Source organism: Salminus brasiliensis, chromosome 9 (genome assembly GCF_030463535.1).
Source record: "Salminus brasiliensis chromosome 9, fSalBra1.hap2, whole genome shotgun sequence".
Classification (NCBI taxonomy): Eukaryota; Metazoa; Chordata; class Actinopteri; order Characiformes; family Bryconidae; genus Salminus; species Salminus brasiliensis.
Genome location: NC_132886.1, coordinates 28,119,963 through 28,135,891, shown reverse-complemented (window position 1 = coordinate 28,135,891; position 15,929 = coordinate 28,119,963). Strand labels below are relative to the sequence as shown.

Below are 15,929 nucleotides of genomic sequence, written 5' to 3'. Positions count from 1 at the left end.
TAACAATGCATGCTTGGCAACGTGCGGTCATTAAAGCGCTCAGGTTTCAGCGTTACAGTCCTGTTAAGGCATAATAGCAGGATTTTATTGATGCTGTCCTTCTAGTGAAAAAAATCACAATGAACACTCCATGAGTATTTGAATACTGGCACCTTGAACGGTAAACCAGCCCTAATGGCGAGGTTATATGCCATACTGTCCAGCCCTCCTCCATTCTGAACAGAAGCCCCATCTATCACGCAGGGCAGGTGCAGTGTCTCAGAGATGGAAAAATGAGCAGGAGAAAGCAAGTTAGAAGAGATTTATAGGGGCAAAGCTGAGGTGCAGCAGGGGGAGATGAACAGGCTTACCTTTTGCCACGAGGGTAATGTCTCACATACTCTCCCACATCATGAGCCGCCACAGCAATAACCTGAGGATCATCGGACACCTCCAGCAGCCTGGTCAGGATCCTGTCGCACAAATACAAACATCTCTGAGAGCAAGAACAAACAAAGGCCACTGGGGCAATCTTTGAGGTGCAAGACAGTGTTCTTTTTTTTTTTACAGTGTCGCGGCTTAAGAATACGTAGCCTGTACCAAGCGAAATACTGAAAATACGGAAAATACAGAGAGACACGTTAGCATGGCGGAAGGATAAAATGCTAACGGAACTGGCGAAAGGGAATTGCTGTGCTTTAAAATTACCCTTGATCAAAGAACAAGAGCAATTGAGAACAAGAGTGTGCAATTTCAGATGGTTCACAGGACACCTACTTCAGCTGCTGCTGCTTGCATTCGAGCGGAACTCACTAACAATAGGGTTAGGATGAAACGGGGCTGCAATCACGAGGAAGACCGGAAATTATAACATTTGAGCAAAAAAAACATATAAAAGGCTAAAAAGCATGGAGTGAGAGAGAGCATGTAACATCCATTCAGGGTTTAGACATTTAGAAAATGAACTACGCCAACCGGGGAGATGAAAGGCTGGCAGGAATAATATATATATATATATATAAAAATAAAATAGCGAAATGAGATGAGCAGATTAAGACTTACTCATAACAGAATGTTAAAAGGGCTACAAGGAGCCCAGAAACTAGCATAACCCTCAAGAAAATCCCCCCAGAATATTCCTAACTGGCACTTGTCCTCATAACGATCTGAAAATCCATCAGCCTACAACAACGGTTCCTCAGCACAGCAATTTTTATCCATTACAACATTACATACTTAACGTCCTCTCACTTTCATTCTGAAAGCCCCGCGTCAATAAAACCACTCAATCCTCTTGAATCCACACACACATATCATTACATCAATCCCCGCATCAGATGTACTTGTAGCACTCATGCGCAAACTCATTAACACCAGCAATATTAATGTCAATGGATGTTAATTGTCAACAGAACGATGTCAATAACCAAAGAACTCGTTAGCTCTGCCACTCACTTTAGCAGCTCGTAGTTTTTCTCGTTCAGACGGACGGCGTTCTCCCTCCAGAACTTCTCCGATTTGTGCACGGGACTCCACTCGAGCCGGCCAGACTTCAGCTCCGAGCTGTACTCATCAAAAGAGCTGGGCAATGGAGGAGAGATCAAAGAGAAGCATGAACCGTAGAAAATGGAGGCGAGCAGCAAGCTGGCTCTTTTCGTGCACTCTGAGGCGAAAATTTCACACACACAATTATCGGTCCTTCTGACGCGGATTGTGGGATATTAATATGCAAAATGGACTTCAATGGACGTCAACCGCACAAATTAAAATGTATAATGTGTGCATCTGAAATGTCTACATGTTTGGAAAGGAATGGCACCTGAGGTCTTGGACACTTTCTCCCAGTCTCTCCAGGAGGAATTTGATGTCGTCGGTGATGTCTTCATCATCGTACTTCTGCTGGTCCAGATTCTCCAGCTGTTTCAGGACTTTGCACTGAATCATGGCCAAAGCGTACTCCTGGCGGGTCTCCCTCTCCGCAGACTTCTCCAACAAGTTCTGGACACCACAATTTAGGAGGGGGGGGGGTGTTAATGTCAGGAAGAGTGCTCAAGAAAAGACTGTGAATGAAAAACATTGTTTCTGGGAACATATCAGGGCAAAAAGAGCAGTGACAAAAAAAGAAAAAACAACAACAAATGAATCACTACCCAGGAGGGAAAAACAGCCAGAAAAAACAGCCCTCTTTTATTATTTAAAAAAGAAAAAAAGAAAGCCAGAAGCTATTTGAACTCTCACATCTAAAAAAAGACAGCAGACAGGCTCTTCTGATAGACACCTGAGAAACCATGGAGACCACTTCTACACATAATTCACCTAAAGCAAGTGTTTCCATGGCATTCAGTTACAGCCGCTACCAAAAGCATTGGAACGCCAAAGCCAATTCTTTTGTTTCTACAGACAATCCAGGCAGCCTTACTACCTACCATTTTTGGCATTTATTATTATTATTATTATTATTTTGTTGAAATGTTCCCCTTTTTCTACCAATTTTATACTGCCAGTTAATCCACCCACTTAATCCGGTAAGGATCCGATACATGCAAAGCCAGCCACTGCCTCTTTTCGAGCTGGGTAACTGACGCGTTGCCTGTGATGGGGAGAAAGCAACATCTACCCACCTGGATGTGCTCTCTGGGCATGTCTTGGGATTCTAACTCTAACTTGCTTCTAACGCTGAGCCACTCTTAGCCCCAGAACATGGCACCTTTAGTTCGAACCCACCCATTTGTTAGTAAAAAAAAAAGCAACAACATGAAGACCAAGAAAATGGCTAAATTAGACAGAATGAGTGAAGAAAAGGGAACGAATGAACCCACAAGTTTGCATCGACACTACTAATCCTACGACGCCAGCTTCATCTCAATTACTGTTTTCCTCTGTAAACCTGGGTTCTGGCAGATGTGATTATATTCATCAGGTTCTCCATCAGACTGTATATTGAACGCAATTATGCTCAAATGGACAATGAGAGGCCGTGGACTTGCCGGCTAGCTCTGTGAAATGCAGCAAGGCAATTATTAGGCAGCTCGTGGGACTGCTCTGGGGCAGCCGCTGATTTGTGGTGTTATTATACAATAAAGCTTCTGACATAAATGAGCAATTAAGATAGTGTTATTGAAAGCTGCGCCGCTCTTTGTGAAGTCAGGATGTGTTGCTGATACGTGTGTGAAGGGCAGCAGGGACTTTCGAGTGCAGAGGGAGAAAAGGGGGACGGGGGAGCTTAAAGGAAGAATTCATATCAGCTGATAGAGCGGAAGCTGTCCCTTTGAATTAGGATAGCTATTTATTTTCAGGAGTGCGGCGCTGTACTTTGTTGGCATATTAATCTGCCACGCAGAGGTCCAGCTAAAATGCAATGCTAAAATGAGAACTACAGTAAGGTGGAATGACTGGTCTCAATCTCTAATTGACAGGTCTCTAATAAGCTGCACACTGTAGCAGAAAAGGACCTCAGCAAGGGGCGAGGAGAGTTTTGATAATACTAGCATAGATTAAGCTGATTTACAAGCATATGATAAAGCCATTAAAGAAGTCATTAATAGATTGAGCCATAAAGTAGATGATTTTATCAGTAGAGATGGTCTGAAGCAGTAGAATTGCATTATCAAGATTAAGAGGTCTATCCACCTTTGGGACGGGGTTTGTGTTCGTTCCATCATCCAACAACTGCCCCTGACGGAACACCAAGGTTCACAACATCTAGTGTAAAGCCTTCCCAGACTAGCAGAGGCGGTTACTGAAGCAAGAGTAGGAAAACTGCTCTTTTAATACTTTTCAGCAGAAATGTTGGTTGATCTACTGTAATTACTCATCATTATGCACCAACACATTTGAATATCATCATGAATATTTTTCTTTTATCTCTTAAAACTAAACAGGTTTCTATTTTACTAATAACTGATATATGTGAATGCCCCCTCTTCTGAATGGCTGCTCTGTATTTTACCTGATTTAAAAGGCAGTCGGAGCTAAAACGTGCAGAACAAACTCAAGGCATTCAGAGAAGTACAGCACATTTTGCCCTGGCAAACAACCTTGAAGAGTTTATACACAGAGCCTCCATAACATTAAAAACCACTGACAGCCGAACCGAACTACATTGATCGTTTTGGCACCTGTCAAGGGGTGGGATATATTAGGCAGCAAGCGCCGCCTAACAGTCAGTTCTTGAAGGTGATGTGTTGAAAGCAGAAAAAAAAATGGACAAGCTTAAGAATCTGAGCGATTTTGACAAGAACCAAATTGTGACTGCTAGACGACTGGGTTCGAACATCTCTAAAACATCAGGCAGGTTTTGTGGGGTGTTCCCGGTATGCAGTGGTAAGTAACTACCAAAGGTGGTCCAATAAAGCACAACAAAGGTCATGGGTGCCCAGGACTCGATGAAGTAATCCAAGGACGCTCACCTAACAGCTTAAAGGATCTGCTGCTAACGACTTGGTACCAGATACCACAGGACCCCTTCAGAAATCTACACAACATTAGGCAGGTCGTTTTAACGTTACGGCCGATCACATACGTCATTAAGTGAAATGCAGCAGCAGTTACGGGGATCCATAAACACTAAATGTCTTCCACCAGCTTTCTCCAGTCAATAGGTTTCCTCCTGAACATGACACGAAACAGCAGAGGCATGTATTAACAAACGTAATGACACTCATTATAGGATCACAGGAAGGTGCCCTGGCATCCTTCTCTAAAGAAAAATCTTTTTTTTTAATCATATAAAACAGAACCACAGGAATTGCCTACAAATAAGTGCTCAAATGTACCATTTTGTACCATTCTAATAGTTATATTTTATTTTCAGCATTGCATAATATTCTGCCCTAAATCTTTTTATTTTTGATAAGATATTTTTTTGCTGCTGCACAAGTGGCTTGATTTAATTAGATCTCCCAAAAGAATTCTCAGCTAACTATGAAAGCTATTTCCACTGGTACACAAATAGTCATGATCATTTTGAGCATGAATCATTATCTCCACTTTTTTAATAATCATCTTTCTGGCTGGATATGATGGCTAATTTAATTTAACTCCAGGCTCGAGGTGGGAACAGAGCTTGCAGATCAAACTGCCACCTTTTTAATTCTTAAATCAAAAACAGCTATTGGCCAAATGCTGGAATTGGTTTTCCAATACAGAAAGACTATGTCTACACTTTATTTATTCATTTATAAGTGCTTATACATAAACACAACTCTTACACTCCTTTTAATGAGGGAGTTCAGCAACTTTTTGGATGCACAGCCATAGAAAAGCGCAGCTAATACAACTGGACACTCGAGTAGTCACCATGCCCAGTGCCATCTGGTAGATAGAGGGTACAAAGCCCCACAGCACTGGACTAAGGAGAAGTGGAACTGATTTCTCTAGAGTTTCTGAAGCTCCAGCCAATATCTAATTTAATAACTAATCATCCATTTATCAGTACTGTACCTGACTAATGCTCTCATGGCTCACAGCAGTGTTCTACAATCTAGGGTAAGGCCTTGGCAGAAGAGTAGAGGCCAGAGGAGCATGAGAGTTTAGCTTAGTTGTTAATTATATGGTAGATCGGAAGCTACAGGGTAAGACTAATGCTCACACGTGTCACAAAGCTGAATCTGGATCAGGGACATCTCATTTATTATGACAATTCTGCAGAGGAGAATGAGAATGAGAATGAGAATTTGTCAAAACGTACATCACTTTCTAGCCCTGGTGAACAAAGACACAGTTTAGACATTTCATATGATTGGAAATGAATGGTACACATATTATAAAACCCAGTTCTACCTGGTAAATCGACCAATGAGGATTTTGGATTTCAAGGACACTGTCTCTTTAAGCCTTTAGTAAGAAAAACAACAAAAGTATAATGTGTTAAAATAACTTTTAAAACTTGTTTATTTAAAAGTACTGCCAGCACCAGCAGTGTTTGGATCACGAGCACTGTGCCCTTATGCTCTTTTTTTCCCCTGTGGAAATCTTGTTTTCTTGCATAACGTTTTGATTTTGAAATGAAGAGCACATTATTCAACACCACTTTAAAAACAAAAGTCAGTTTACTGAATGCACACAGGCTTATGCTAATGGCCATAGTCATTTGCATGCATTTTATTCATATCAGAGTTACTATGAATGTTCTGACTGTTCTGTACTCATATTCTGGGGAAACATGGACAGGACCAATGACCATAGGAAACATGAACGCCGTGTTCCCATTCTCTTCCATTCTATAGAAATAAAGCCAGGGTCACCTTCTCATTTGGTAGACCCACCCCTTCTCCCATACTAAGCATGTCTCAGACCGCCTTCATTGAGCTTACAAAACAGAAGCAAGGTGGATTATTCCCTAGATACTCCATTTAATCAGCTACCCCCCCCCTCCCTTACGATATAGCAGAGTAACATTTTAAGAACTGATTTCAGGGGGAAACTAAAGAAATAGGCCAATATTAGCAGAGGTGAAACTAACCGTTGGAGTTTGGAGACATTGGAGATGGAAAGACAGTTTAGAGGAGGAAAATGAGATGGAAAATGGGCTGCTTGGTCATTGAAACATATGGGCGGAGTCACACATCATACTGCAACCAGCATGTCCATGTTTTCTACGGTCACTGGATAGTACTGAAAATTCTGAGTACATAAAACTGAGGCAGACAAAAATATAATTTTGGCACAAGGTACAAAATAAAAGCCCTGTAATTATGAGCAAGGACAAAGAGAGAATCTCTGAGTATGAGGAGTTAATAAGATCTGCAACAGGTGAAATGAATGAAATGCAGCACTCCAATTCAATACAGCCAGAGACACGGACAACACATTCATTACAAAACACTCATGTCCACAACAGTGGCCAGCTTTCAGGGCTAAATTAAACACTAAGTGTGGGGTGGGGGGTGTCGGGCGAGACGAAGTTGGAATGAATCACAGAGTGACAATAACAAGTATTTTTGATCCTCTACATGTAATGTGTTTCAGGTTAGATGCACCTCACCCTAGATGGAGCTTGATAATGGGAAAATAAATGCCTTGGGAGTAAAATCAGATTACCAGCAAGCCTACATGGTAATGCAGTGACAAACATGTATAATAGAGGGTGCACAGAGTACAAGAGTGCGCCTCGGGTCTGTCACTGCCATTAATACAGAAAAGCCGTCAGCAGAACGGGAGGAAATGATTCATAAGAGCACTATTAGTATTGTGCGCCATAAACAATAAGGTTATAATGGAGCGTTCGGTAATTTCATAATGAAGGCTCTGGGCATTTTAACCAAATGCCTGAATGATGTAAGGCGTGGTAATGGTATCCCTCCTCTCAGATGAAAGTGCGACAAAGGGGAGTCTGCAGAAAATAACTCAAGAGCTCACGAAATGAAGCATTAATGTGTGGAACTTTTAAGACCACATAAACCACAGCTTCTGGTACTGCCAATTAACCCACCCGTTCGTAGCTCCCCCCAGCATCAGCAACGCTCCCGACAATAGGAGGGCACAGGTCTCATCCGATACTTGCAAATCAGCTACCGCCTCTTTTCGAACTGCCGCCAAAGGCCAAAGCCGATCCCCAAATCTGCCACACCTGTGCCGGCCCACATTGAGTGATGAGGGGAGAGAGTGTCCCATCGAAGAGAGCAAAGCCAATTGTGCTCCTTCAGGCTCTGGATACTGATGGCAAAGCCAGACAATGCTCGGGATTCGAACTTGCAACCCCTGGGCCACAGCTCCAAAATTTTCTGATACACACTGAACACTATATAGTTCTCAATCTTGGTCATAGAGCATCACCGTAAGGACTGTACTATATACTGTAGGTCATTCCTGCTCCAACACATCCACTTCACCTCAGCAAGGGCTTGTCAATTACTTCATTTCTTGTGTTGGATGTGCTGTGACCTGTTTAAACCTGTAGGATGACTAAACAGAAAGGTGTAGCAGTCATAGCTAGTGTTGACTGAGTAAGCTGATAGCAGTCCTGAAGATAAAATAAATGTAGAGTAGGGCTAAGTGAAAAGAAAAACATTAAAAGATGAAATGGATCACACTATGACATTGTGGTAAGCACAGGCTGCCTCATTATTTATTTATTTAATGAATGAATAGTTGGTCATTGTGTAATTAAAGGGAACCCTAACTAACCTCTCCTTTAAGTAAACTTACAAACAATGCACACAATTCCAAAAGCCCCATTTATTCATTTATTATTGTGTAAATAAGTGTATTTAATGTTAATAGCTACTCACACAGACCTACTCATTCAAGCTACTTTCTAATCAGCAAATCATGTGGCAGCTCCTTCATACAGGTTTAAGTTTTCCGTTCTCCTCAAGCAAGCCCTGTATTCTTTAAGCTTCTGACCTACCTTCAGATTCCTGTCCGATTTACCATGATTGTAGAGAGACTGAAAGCAACAGACCCTAGATCAGCTTACATATTCTCAAAAGCTTGAAAATTAGCAAAGAAAATGTGAAAATGAGCCCAGCTCCCTGCTGCTCAAATAATAAACACTATTACTGTCTACAGGTACCTTCCCGCCAATCTGATTACATCACTCCAGAGCTGTACATATACAATGTAATTTGACCTGTTTTTTTTTTATCACCACAGCCCTTAAGGACTAATACACTGTGGATGATCCTTGAGGAACTTTTTTGAGCAGGAACCTATACTGAGGTGCTTTAAGGAAACTTCAAGAAAAGGTTATTAGAGGACCCCATTCTTAAGGATGAAAGCCCTTGCAAAGAGCCCATGTTCATTTCAGTGAAATAAATTCAAGACGTTCCTCATAGTTGGATCCAAATACAGTAGCCTAAAGATCCTCTAGGAACCGCAATTTAAGCAGGTTCTTTGAGGAACCACAATTCATACTGAGGAATCCCAAAAGTTCTCACAGTCATCTTTGAGAGCATCAAGGAACATTTTTTTAGGTTCTAGGAGGTGCCCCTTGGTTCCTGCAGTGACCTAGTTGTTTGGATAGCACTACCTCCACCATGCTTAACTGATGAAGTGGTAGGTTTTGGTTAATGTGTGGTTCCTCCCCTTCTTTATTCTGGTACGAGTTGAAGGTTTACATCTTGTGGTAAGTCCTGTCCATTTACTCTGGTAAAGTCTTCTCTTGACTGTTGACTTTGACACCGATACTGCAATACAAAACCTAATTCATAGCAATGTATGAAGTGGTTTACATGCTTTTTGGCCAGTCAGAGTTTATTGGCTCATATGACTTTGCCTGCAACCTTAAATTATTTATTAGGTAAGAAATTTAACAGCTGTGAAGGGTGGCAGTCTCAACTGTCCAACTGATGTCAAAACTTTTCAATTTTCATTAAACTTCATCACTTCATCAGCACATGCCAGACAACCACTCCACTAATGCCTAAATGAGCTTAAGAGACCCTGTCAGAATATAGTTTAACAATACATCATCTTACCCTGAAAGCAGCGAGGATGATGCGGGTGACCTTCTCTTTGACAGACTCCTGGAGGATGTCGGAGAGGGCGGGCACTACGTTGTAGCGTCGCAGCTGTTCACAGAGCTGAGGGCTGAAGGCCAGAAGCCAAACGCAGAAGATCATCTGGTACTGCAGCTGGAAGCCACACTTGTTACTCAGCACGGCCGTGATGCTGGAGAAAACACAGCGCAAAAACACTGAGGACTGACAATCTTCACCTGCAAGTCCACCTGCAGTCCTCGGCAAGGTTGCATCGTGTAATTGAGGGTTTCGGCCCTTTTTTTGTCAAGTGTTCTGAGGCTGCCTATGATACACGGTAGGTAATCACAGATGTTGTTGAAGTAGAATTCACACAGGAAGAATTGTGGGCAGCTGTCAAGCTACTAGGCAGGTGGTGCTCATTTACAGAGGACAGAGCAGAAACCTACTACACAGAAAATGGTCAGCGAACGTGCAGTATACATTTCATCTGGTTTTACAGAAGAAAAAAGGGCAAGTCTGACTTTTCTGCTTCTTGCCAACTAGAAAATACATCTACATAGGCTAAATGATTTTCAAAAGTATGGGTTCATTTGCAGTCCATAAATATTTGGAGGTCGACGAAGTTGCCTACCGCAGCATGTTGAAATTAAAATGAAATAATGAAATAATGAAATAATGAGCTCAAAGTGCAGAAAGTCACCTTTTGTACTCGAAGCCATTACATCCTCATCAGGTTAATGATGTAGAAATGACATCCATTATTATACATAGCCAGGCTCCATTCTTTGGAAAATGCTCAAAAGTACTTGGACAAACGAACAATCATGAATTAAAAAATAATTTCTAATACTTGGTGGCATCTCGTTTGCAGTCAATGCCTGTCTCTTTTTTTTAAACTGGTGGTTTATGGAATATATATTTAGTTCATGCTTGTACCTGGGGTGGTTAACCTTCAGTTTTGCCTCAACTAAGTCAAACTCATGCTCGACTGGATGAAGGTCAGGTGATTAATCTAAGCACTGGAAAACATTCCATGTCATTCCACTGCCTCTTAAAACTGTTGGGTTACTTTTGCAATACGTCACCGTCCATCTGTACTATTAAGAGCAGCCCAATATCTTCTGAAGTATTAAGTAAATACAAGGGAACCCGGTCTACTGGTTGTCATGACATAACACTACCTCCACCATGCTTAACAGATGAGGTGGTAGGTTTTAGATAATGAGTGATTCCTTGCTCTCTCCATGCTCCTCTCTTTCCATCTTTCTGGTACAATGTGATCGGTCCATAAGACCGAAGTTACAGTACATACTTTTATTACTTCTATTCGGCGGTTCCAGCAGGAACCTCAGTAAACTTCAATCTGTTCAAAATGTTGCAGCCAAGTTCCTTACTGAACTAGAAAATTTGACCATATGAGTCTGCGTTGGCTTTCAGTTATTCTATTGGCTCTACATGGTCTCACTCTTGAGTGCCTGTGAGATTTCCTTTCCTATTATAAACGGTCATGATTACTTAGATCACAGAGTGCTGGCTTCTTTCTAGTTTGCAGGATACAAAAAGCTTCAGCAGGTAGAAGAGCCTTTTCTTATAAAGCCCCCCCCCCCCCCCCAACTCTGAGAGAAGTTCCAGATCATTTGTTCAGCACTCAGACATAGTCTCAATCTTCAAGTCTAGGCTGAAAACTCATTTGTTTAGTTTCGCTTTTGGTAATTAAGGTTTTCCTTTAGATCAAGGTTGCAGATGCAGGGGTTCATGGACTCTGGAACATTGTGGTAAACTGAGATGCTGGTGCTGTCGTCCCGCCGCTTGCAAGCAATCACTCAGGTTTGTGGTCGGTGGAGTTAATTCTCTTTGGAGTTAATCTCTTTAGCTTCGCAGAGTTAATGGCTATCCACTTGTCTGGCCTGACAGACGTTAGACTGACCACTGGGCTACCCTGCTACCCCAATCACAGCAACTACATTGAAGTTCAAATGGGCTACTTGCTATTATTATTATTATTATTAATTATTATTATTACCACCATTAACCATCATTACTTTCATCATTCTTACCACCTATACTATGTTTATATTAGTCACATTATATCATAATTATACCAGCACACCTTAGCAGATAAACAGTCTTATGTGGCGCCACAGTGACATATCAATAATTCCAAAGTAGTTTTGATCAGATCAGATTAAGATTTGTTCTTGTCCTATTACTAATTCATTCATACATTGTATTTTGTTTAACTGGTCTGTATATTTTAAGTTTTCTGTGGATAAACTGTGGATTTTGTCTTTTTTTTTTATTGTTGACCTTGACACAGATACAGCTGCCTCCTAGAGGATGTTCAAGGGATGGTCTACTGCGGAGTAGTGGTTCCTTCACCTGATTCAGATGTAGTTGCCCTAAAATGAAACTGAAAGCACTTTGAGTTCACATTCATAAATGACCTTGTCAACGTCCAAATACTGACGGTTGAAACCTAAACCATTTAGGTTTACCTTTAAACCATTTAAGAACACTGGCCTTTTATGATGAAAGGACCAACAGTGCTAAATAATTCTATTGAATCATTTCTAAGACAACACAGTGGTAGAAAACAGTAACACCTATATGGTCTTATTTATAATATTTCAGGGAATGCAGAATTATTTCCATATGTGTTGCTAAAAGGTATAAATAAAGAGAGAGTATTTGAAATACACTTGAAATCACAATAATAACACACTTACTTCATGGTGGATGGCGCTGCCTGATGTACTTAAGAGCACACTAAGGATTTTTGACTAAGGTTGTTGGGTTTTTTTTTGTTTGTTTTTTTATTATAATAGAAGAATTGAAGGCATCATTAGCTACGTGCTTACCATCTAATTGTTACAGTGCTGTGCAAGAAACAAGAACCGGGCAAAAACAAGGATGAAAAAATAAAAAGAAAAATTTACAAACATTTGAAGTTGAGTCTTACCAGTTCACGCCATCAGCCTCAACCCAGGCAAACCTGTACTCGTTCACCCTCAGCATCAGCTGCAGGCAACCAGCCACACACTGAACATACTGGGAGCTCTGTGTGAGGGAAAAACACACACACACACACACACACACACACACACACACACACAAATTTGCATGCACACATAGAGAGACAGAACAAGACAACACAGTCAGAGTGTGAATGACAAGCACCATTCGAAGAAGCAAGGCATAGGGTGCATGGGACAAGCCCACCCTGAGTAGGGCTCACCAAAAAAAAAAAAAAAATGCAATGAAACAAGGCAGCCGAAATAACATCTTAAAAATAAACTCAGTCCTTTTGCATTCCCTATTCTGCACGTGCAACAACTTTGGACTTTGTGAAATATCTGTAGGAACATGCGGCTTCAGAGAGACAGTAGTAGAGAGATAGTGCCACAATGCAGAAGAGGAGACAAGGCGGTGCTACCTGCAATGTGAACAGAGAAGTTAGCAGTAGGGCTGCAACTGACGACTACTTTAGTAAGTGATTAATCGATCGACTATACAGTCATAGGTTCTCAAAACAATAGTTGTTTCCATCCCTAATCTAACCCCTTCAGACGTTCATAATTGGCTGAATGGGGTGTTATAAATGTGGGTTAGAGTTAAAAAACCTAAAGACAGGTAGCAATCGAAGAGGGGAGGTTAGAGACCACAATTCTAGACTACCCATAGTTTCATAGTGTTTTAAACTGCACTAACTCACACAAATAGTGAGGTGTTCATAGAAAAGTCAGAAAAGCAAATGAAACCTTGAGGAAGAATTTCTGCAGACTCTGGAGTGGTGGCTCACTGTTCTACTGTGCAGTGACTCCTGTGCAAATATGACCTTCATTGAAGAGTCATCCTTTTTGCATCCTCACCACAAAAGTTGTTTTTAAAGGAAAATGTATTTTCCTTTATTTGCCTATTTTGCATCCTGTTTGCATATTTATACGACCTGCTACTATCCAACTCCATCTTCGTTTTTAGGGCAAGCCTCAAATTTGAAGATCTCGGTAATGTAGCTTTGACTGGTAGGAACTCAATTCAGAGATCAGCTATGAAACTGTCACTGGTAATATCAGATAGAAAGCCATACTGACTGGTCATATCCTTAATGTTAACTGATTTACACTGAATTTACTCTCTTATCTAGAATTACAGTTTTACTAGCAAAAGCTTTAAAAAGAGGTTTTTAGTAGAGATCATAATTCCAGATATCTACAGTGTAATTTTGACTAGTAACAAGTCCGGATATTTCTAATGTAGTCTTGACTAGTTGTAACGTGCAGTTTTGGATCTCTAAAATATCAATTAGATCTGTACCATCTGGGTTTTGACTAGTAATAATAATAATATTTTTGATCTAAAACTAGAGTTTTAGAGTTTTAAAACTAGAAACCCATTTCAATGATTTTACATTCATGAGCTTTAGGCCTAATTGGCCTTCTAATAATGATTGTCTTGACATTTATTATTTTAATGATGTTTCTATTGCATGTTGTGCGTGATGTCTGTCTGTGTGTGTAATTATGTAGTGTGTGGACAAAAAGACAAGTCATGTAGCAAAAGCCCAGCTTAGAAAATCCACACTATCGATTTTGTTGACTAATTGTTGCAGCCCTAGTTAGCAGTGTGAGAGAAGAGAGAAAATATTCCATTAATTACTGAGAGAAAGAGAGAGAGAGAGGGAGAGCTAATGTTGCAGACCAGCATGAAGGTAATGCGCGTAAAAGCAGAGGGCTCAAGAATAAAGAGAGAGATCATGAAGAACAGCAAAGTAGTAAGCGGAGGCTTCTTGAATGCTGAGAGGAAACTGAATTTAAAGTGTGCGCCTGATAGCATCATCCCAGCAGATTCCACACGACATGATAAAAAAAAAAAAAAGGGGGGGGGGGGGGGGGGTGTTAGAACAAATACTTATAGTCTATGAATGCTAGATGCTGATAAGCAAAACCAGCGGAAGATAGTGACCATGAACACAATCTTCCCTTGTTCCTTTAACCTACAGAGACACTGCATCTATTTCAGGAAGAAATAAAGAATTCATTGAACTGGAAGGAAAGGGAAAAATCTCCTGCATAAAACACACTGCTTGGGTTCAGATGGGCACAGACCAGAGAGATAGAGTAGCTGCGGAGCAGAGCTGTAGCAGTTATAAAAGGGGGGGGGGGAGAAAGAGTACAGGTGAATGAGAGAGATATGCAGCAGAGGTCAGTTAATGCCGCACTGGACAGGAGGTGCCCTTCTGAAAGCTGACCAAAGGCCCGGGTGCACAGCTCTCTGTGAGAGCATACTCACTTCATTGGGAGAGATGGTTCCTGTTCCTGTCTCTGCACCTGTACCATGTAGTTTCTAACAAAAAGATAAACAAAGAAAAAGAAAAGAGCACGTCCTGAAACTTGCTGATTTACTGGCCTACTGTGGCTAATCAGTAGAAGGGCGAGTTATGCAGTACATTTCCAGGGTTTAAGGAAAAAGGCAACTAAATAAACAAACAATGAAACAAACAAACAAATCAACTCCACTGAAATAAAACAGGGACCATATTGGGGGGAAAAAAGGGGCTTTGAATCAATGGCCTGGGTTTCATGGCCTAACCGCGCTGTTTCTCATGATGCATCATAGTTAGCATGTTGTATTGCGTGCCAATATCAAAAGCTTAGAATCAATATTAGTAATCATAATAATATTCTAAAGATGTTATAAACAATATATTTTAAGCAGTTTGTGGACAATATAAAAGAGGCTGTGTGCTGTGCATTATTCGATCCGCAGTGATGCCACAGCCATCCGCCAGGCAAATCAGCTAGCTTAACTATTCACGTTATACAAGTTTGCATTTGGTAAATTTTCTGTTGTTGCCACAAACCTTGAAGATTTGAATAAAGCACTCCAAACATCCTATGCATTTTACTCAACAACAATCATTAACACACAATACATTACAAAGAGATTTGTACTCAGTATGTCTATTTAAAAAAAAAAAAAAAAAAGGAAAGATTTGATTCACTGAATGCGGACGTGGATGATTCTGAATTGATTCACAAATGTCAACTGATAACATTAGTGTTCAGTGAAGTGTCACTGAGTTACTGAAGAAAAAAGAGGAAGGACAGCTGTAACGTGATGTGTGCACCTCACATGTTATAGAGGGTAACTACCGTACTATCATTTTCTGTAGCTGGTGTGGAGGAGCTGTTGTCAAGGAGCTGGAGACCCGGCACTTTTACCAGAGAGTGCCGGCAATGTCACATCAGCAGCAGTTCGGAAAGAGCCGGTGGGTGGCTTTGCATGTATCAGAGGAGAAGTGTTTAAGTCCTTACCCTCCTTATATAAAAAAATGCTCCTTATGAATATAAGGAAAATTTGATTCACTGAATGAATCTCAATGCGGATGTAATGATTCTGAATCAAGCATAACATGATAACATTGGTGCTGCATTTCAGCACTGTAGAGCTCCGCCTTTGCCATTCTTTTAACACTAAACTGAACACTAGACAGTCTACGGCGTAAACCCTCAGCACGAAAAGCTCGCA

At 40.9% G+C, this 15,929-nt stretch overlaps 1 protein-coding gene across 3 annotated transcripts in view; it reads right to left on the bottom strand.

Moving 5' to 3' along the window:
• The window catches only part of atp6v1h (ATPase H+ transporting V1 subunit H), a 53,724-nt gene that overhangs the window by 13,815 nt on the left and 23,980 nt on the right, over nt 1-15,929 (bottom strand). For 2 of the 3 annotated variants that reach the window (XM_072688114.1, XM_072688115.1), the window contains exons 7-12: nt 14,691-14,744; nt 12,361-12,458; nt 9,399-9,591; nt 1,799-1,977; nt 1,435-1,560; nt 351-452 (exon numbers count right to left, since the gene is read on the bottom strand). In XM_072688114.1, the coding sequence (XP_072544215.1) occupies nt 351-452; nt 1,435-1,560; nt 1,799-1,977; nt 9,399-9,591; nt 12,361-12,458; nt 14,691-14,744 (752 nt within the window). The remainder of the gene's footprint in view (nt 1-350; nt 453-1,434; nt 1,561-1,798; nt 1,978-9,398; nt 9,592-12,360; nt 12,459-14,690; nt 14,745-15,929) is intronic. The other variant, XM_072688116.1, reaches the window with a different exon arrangement.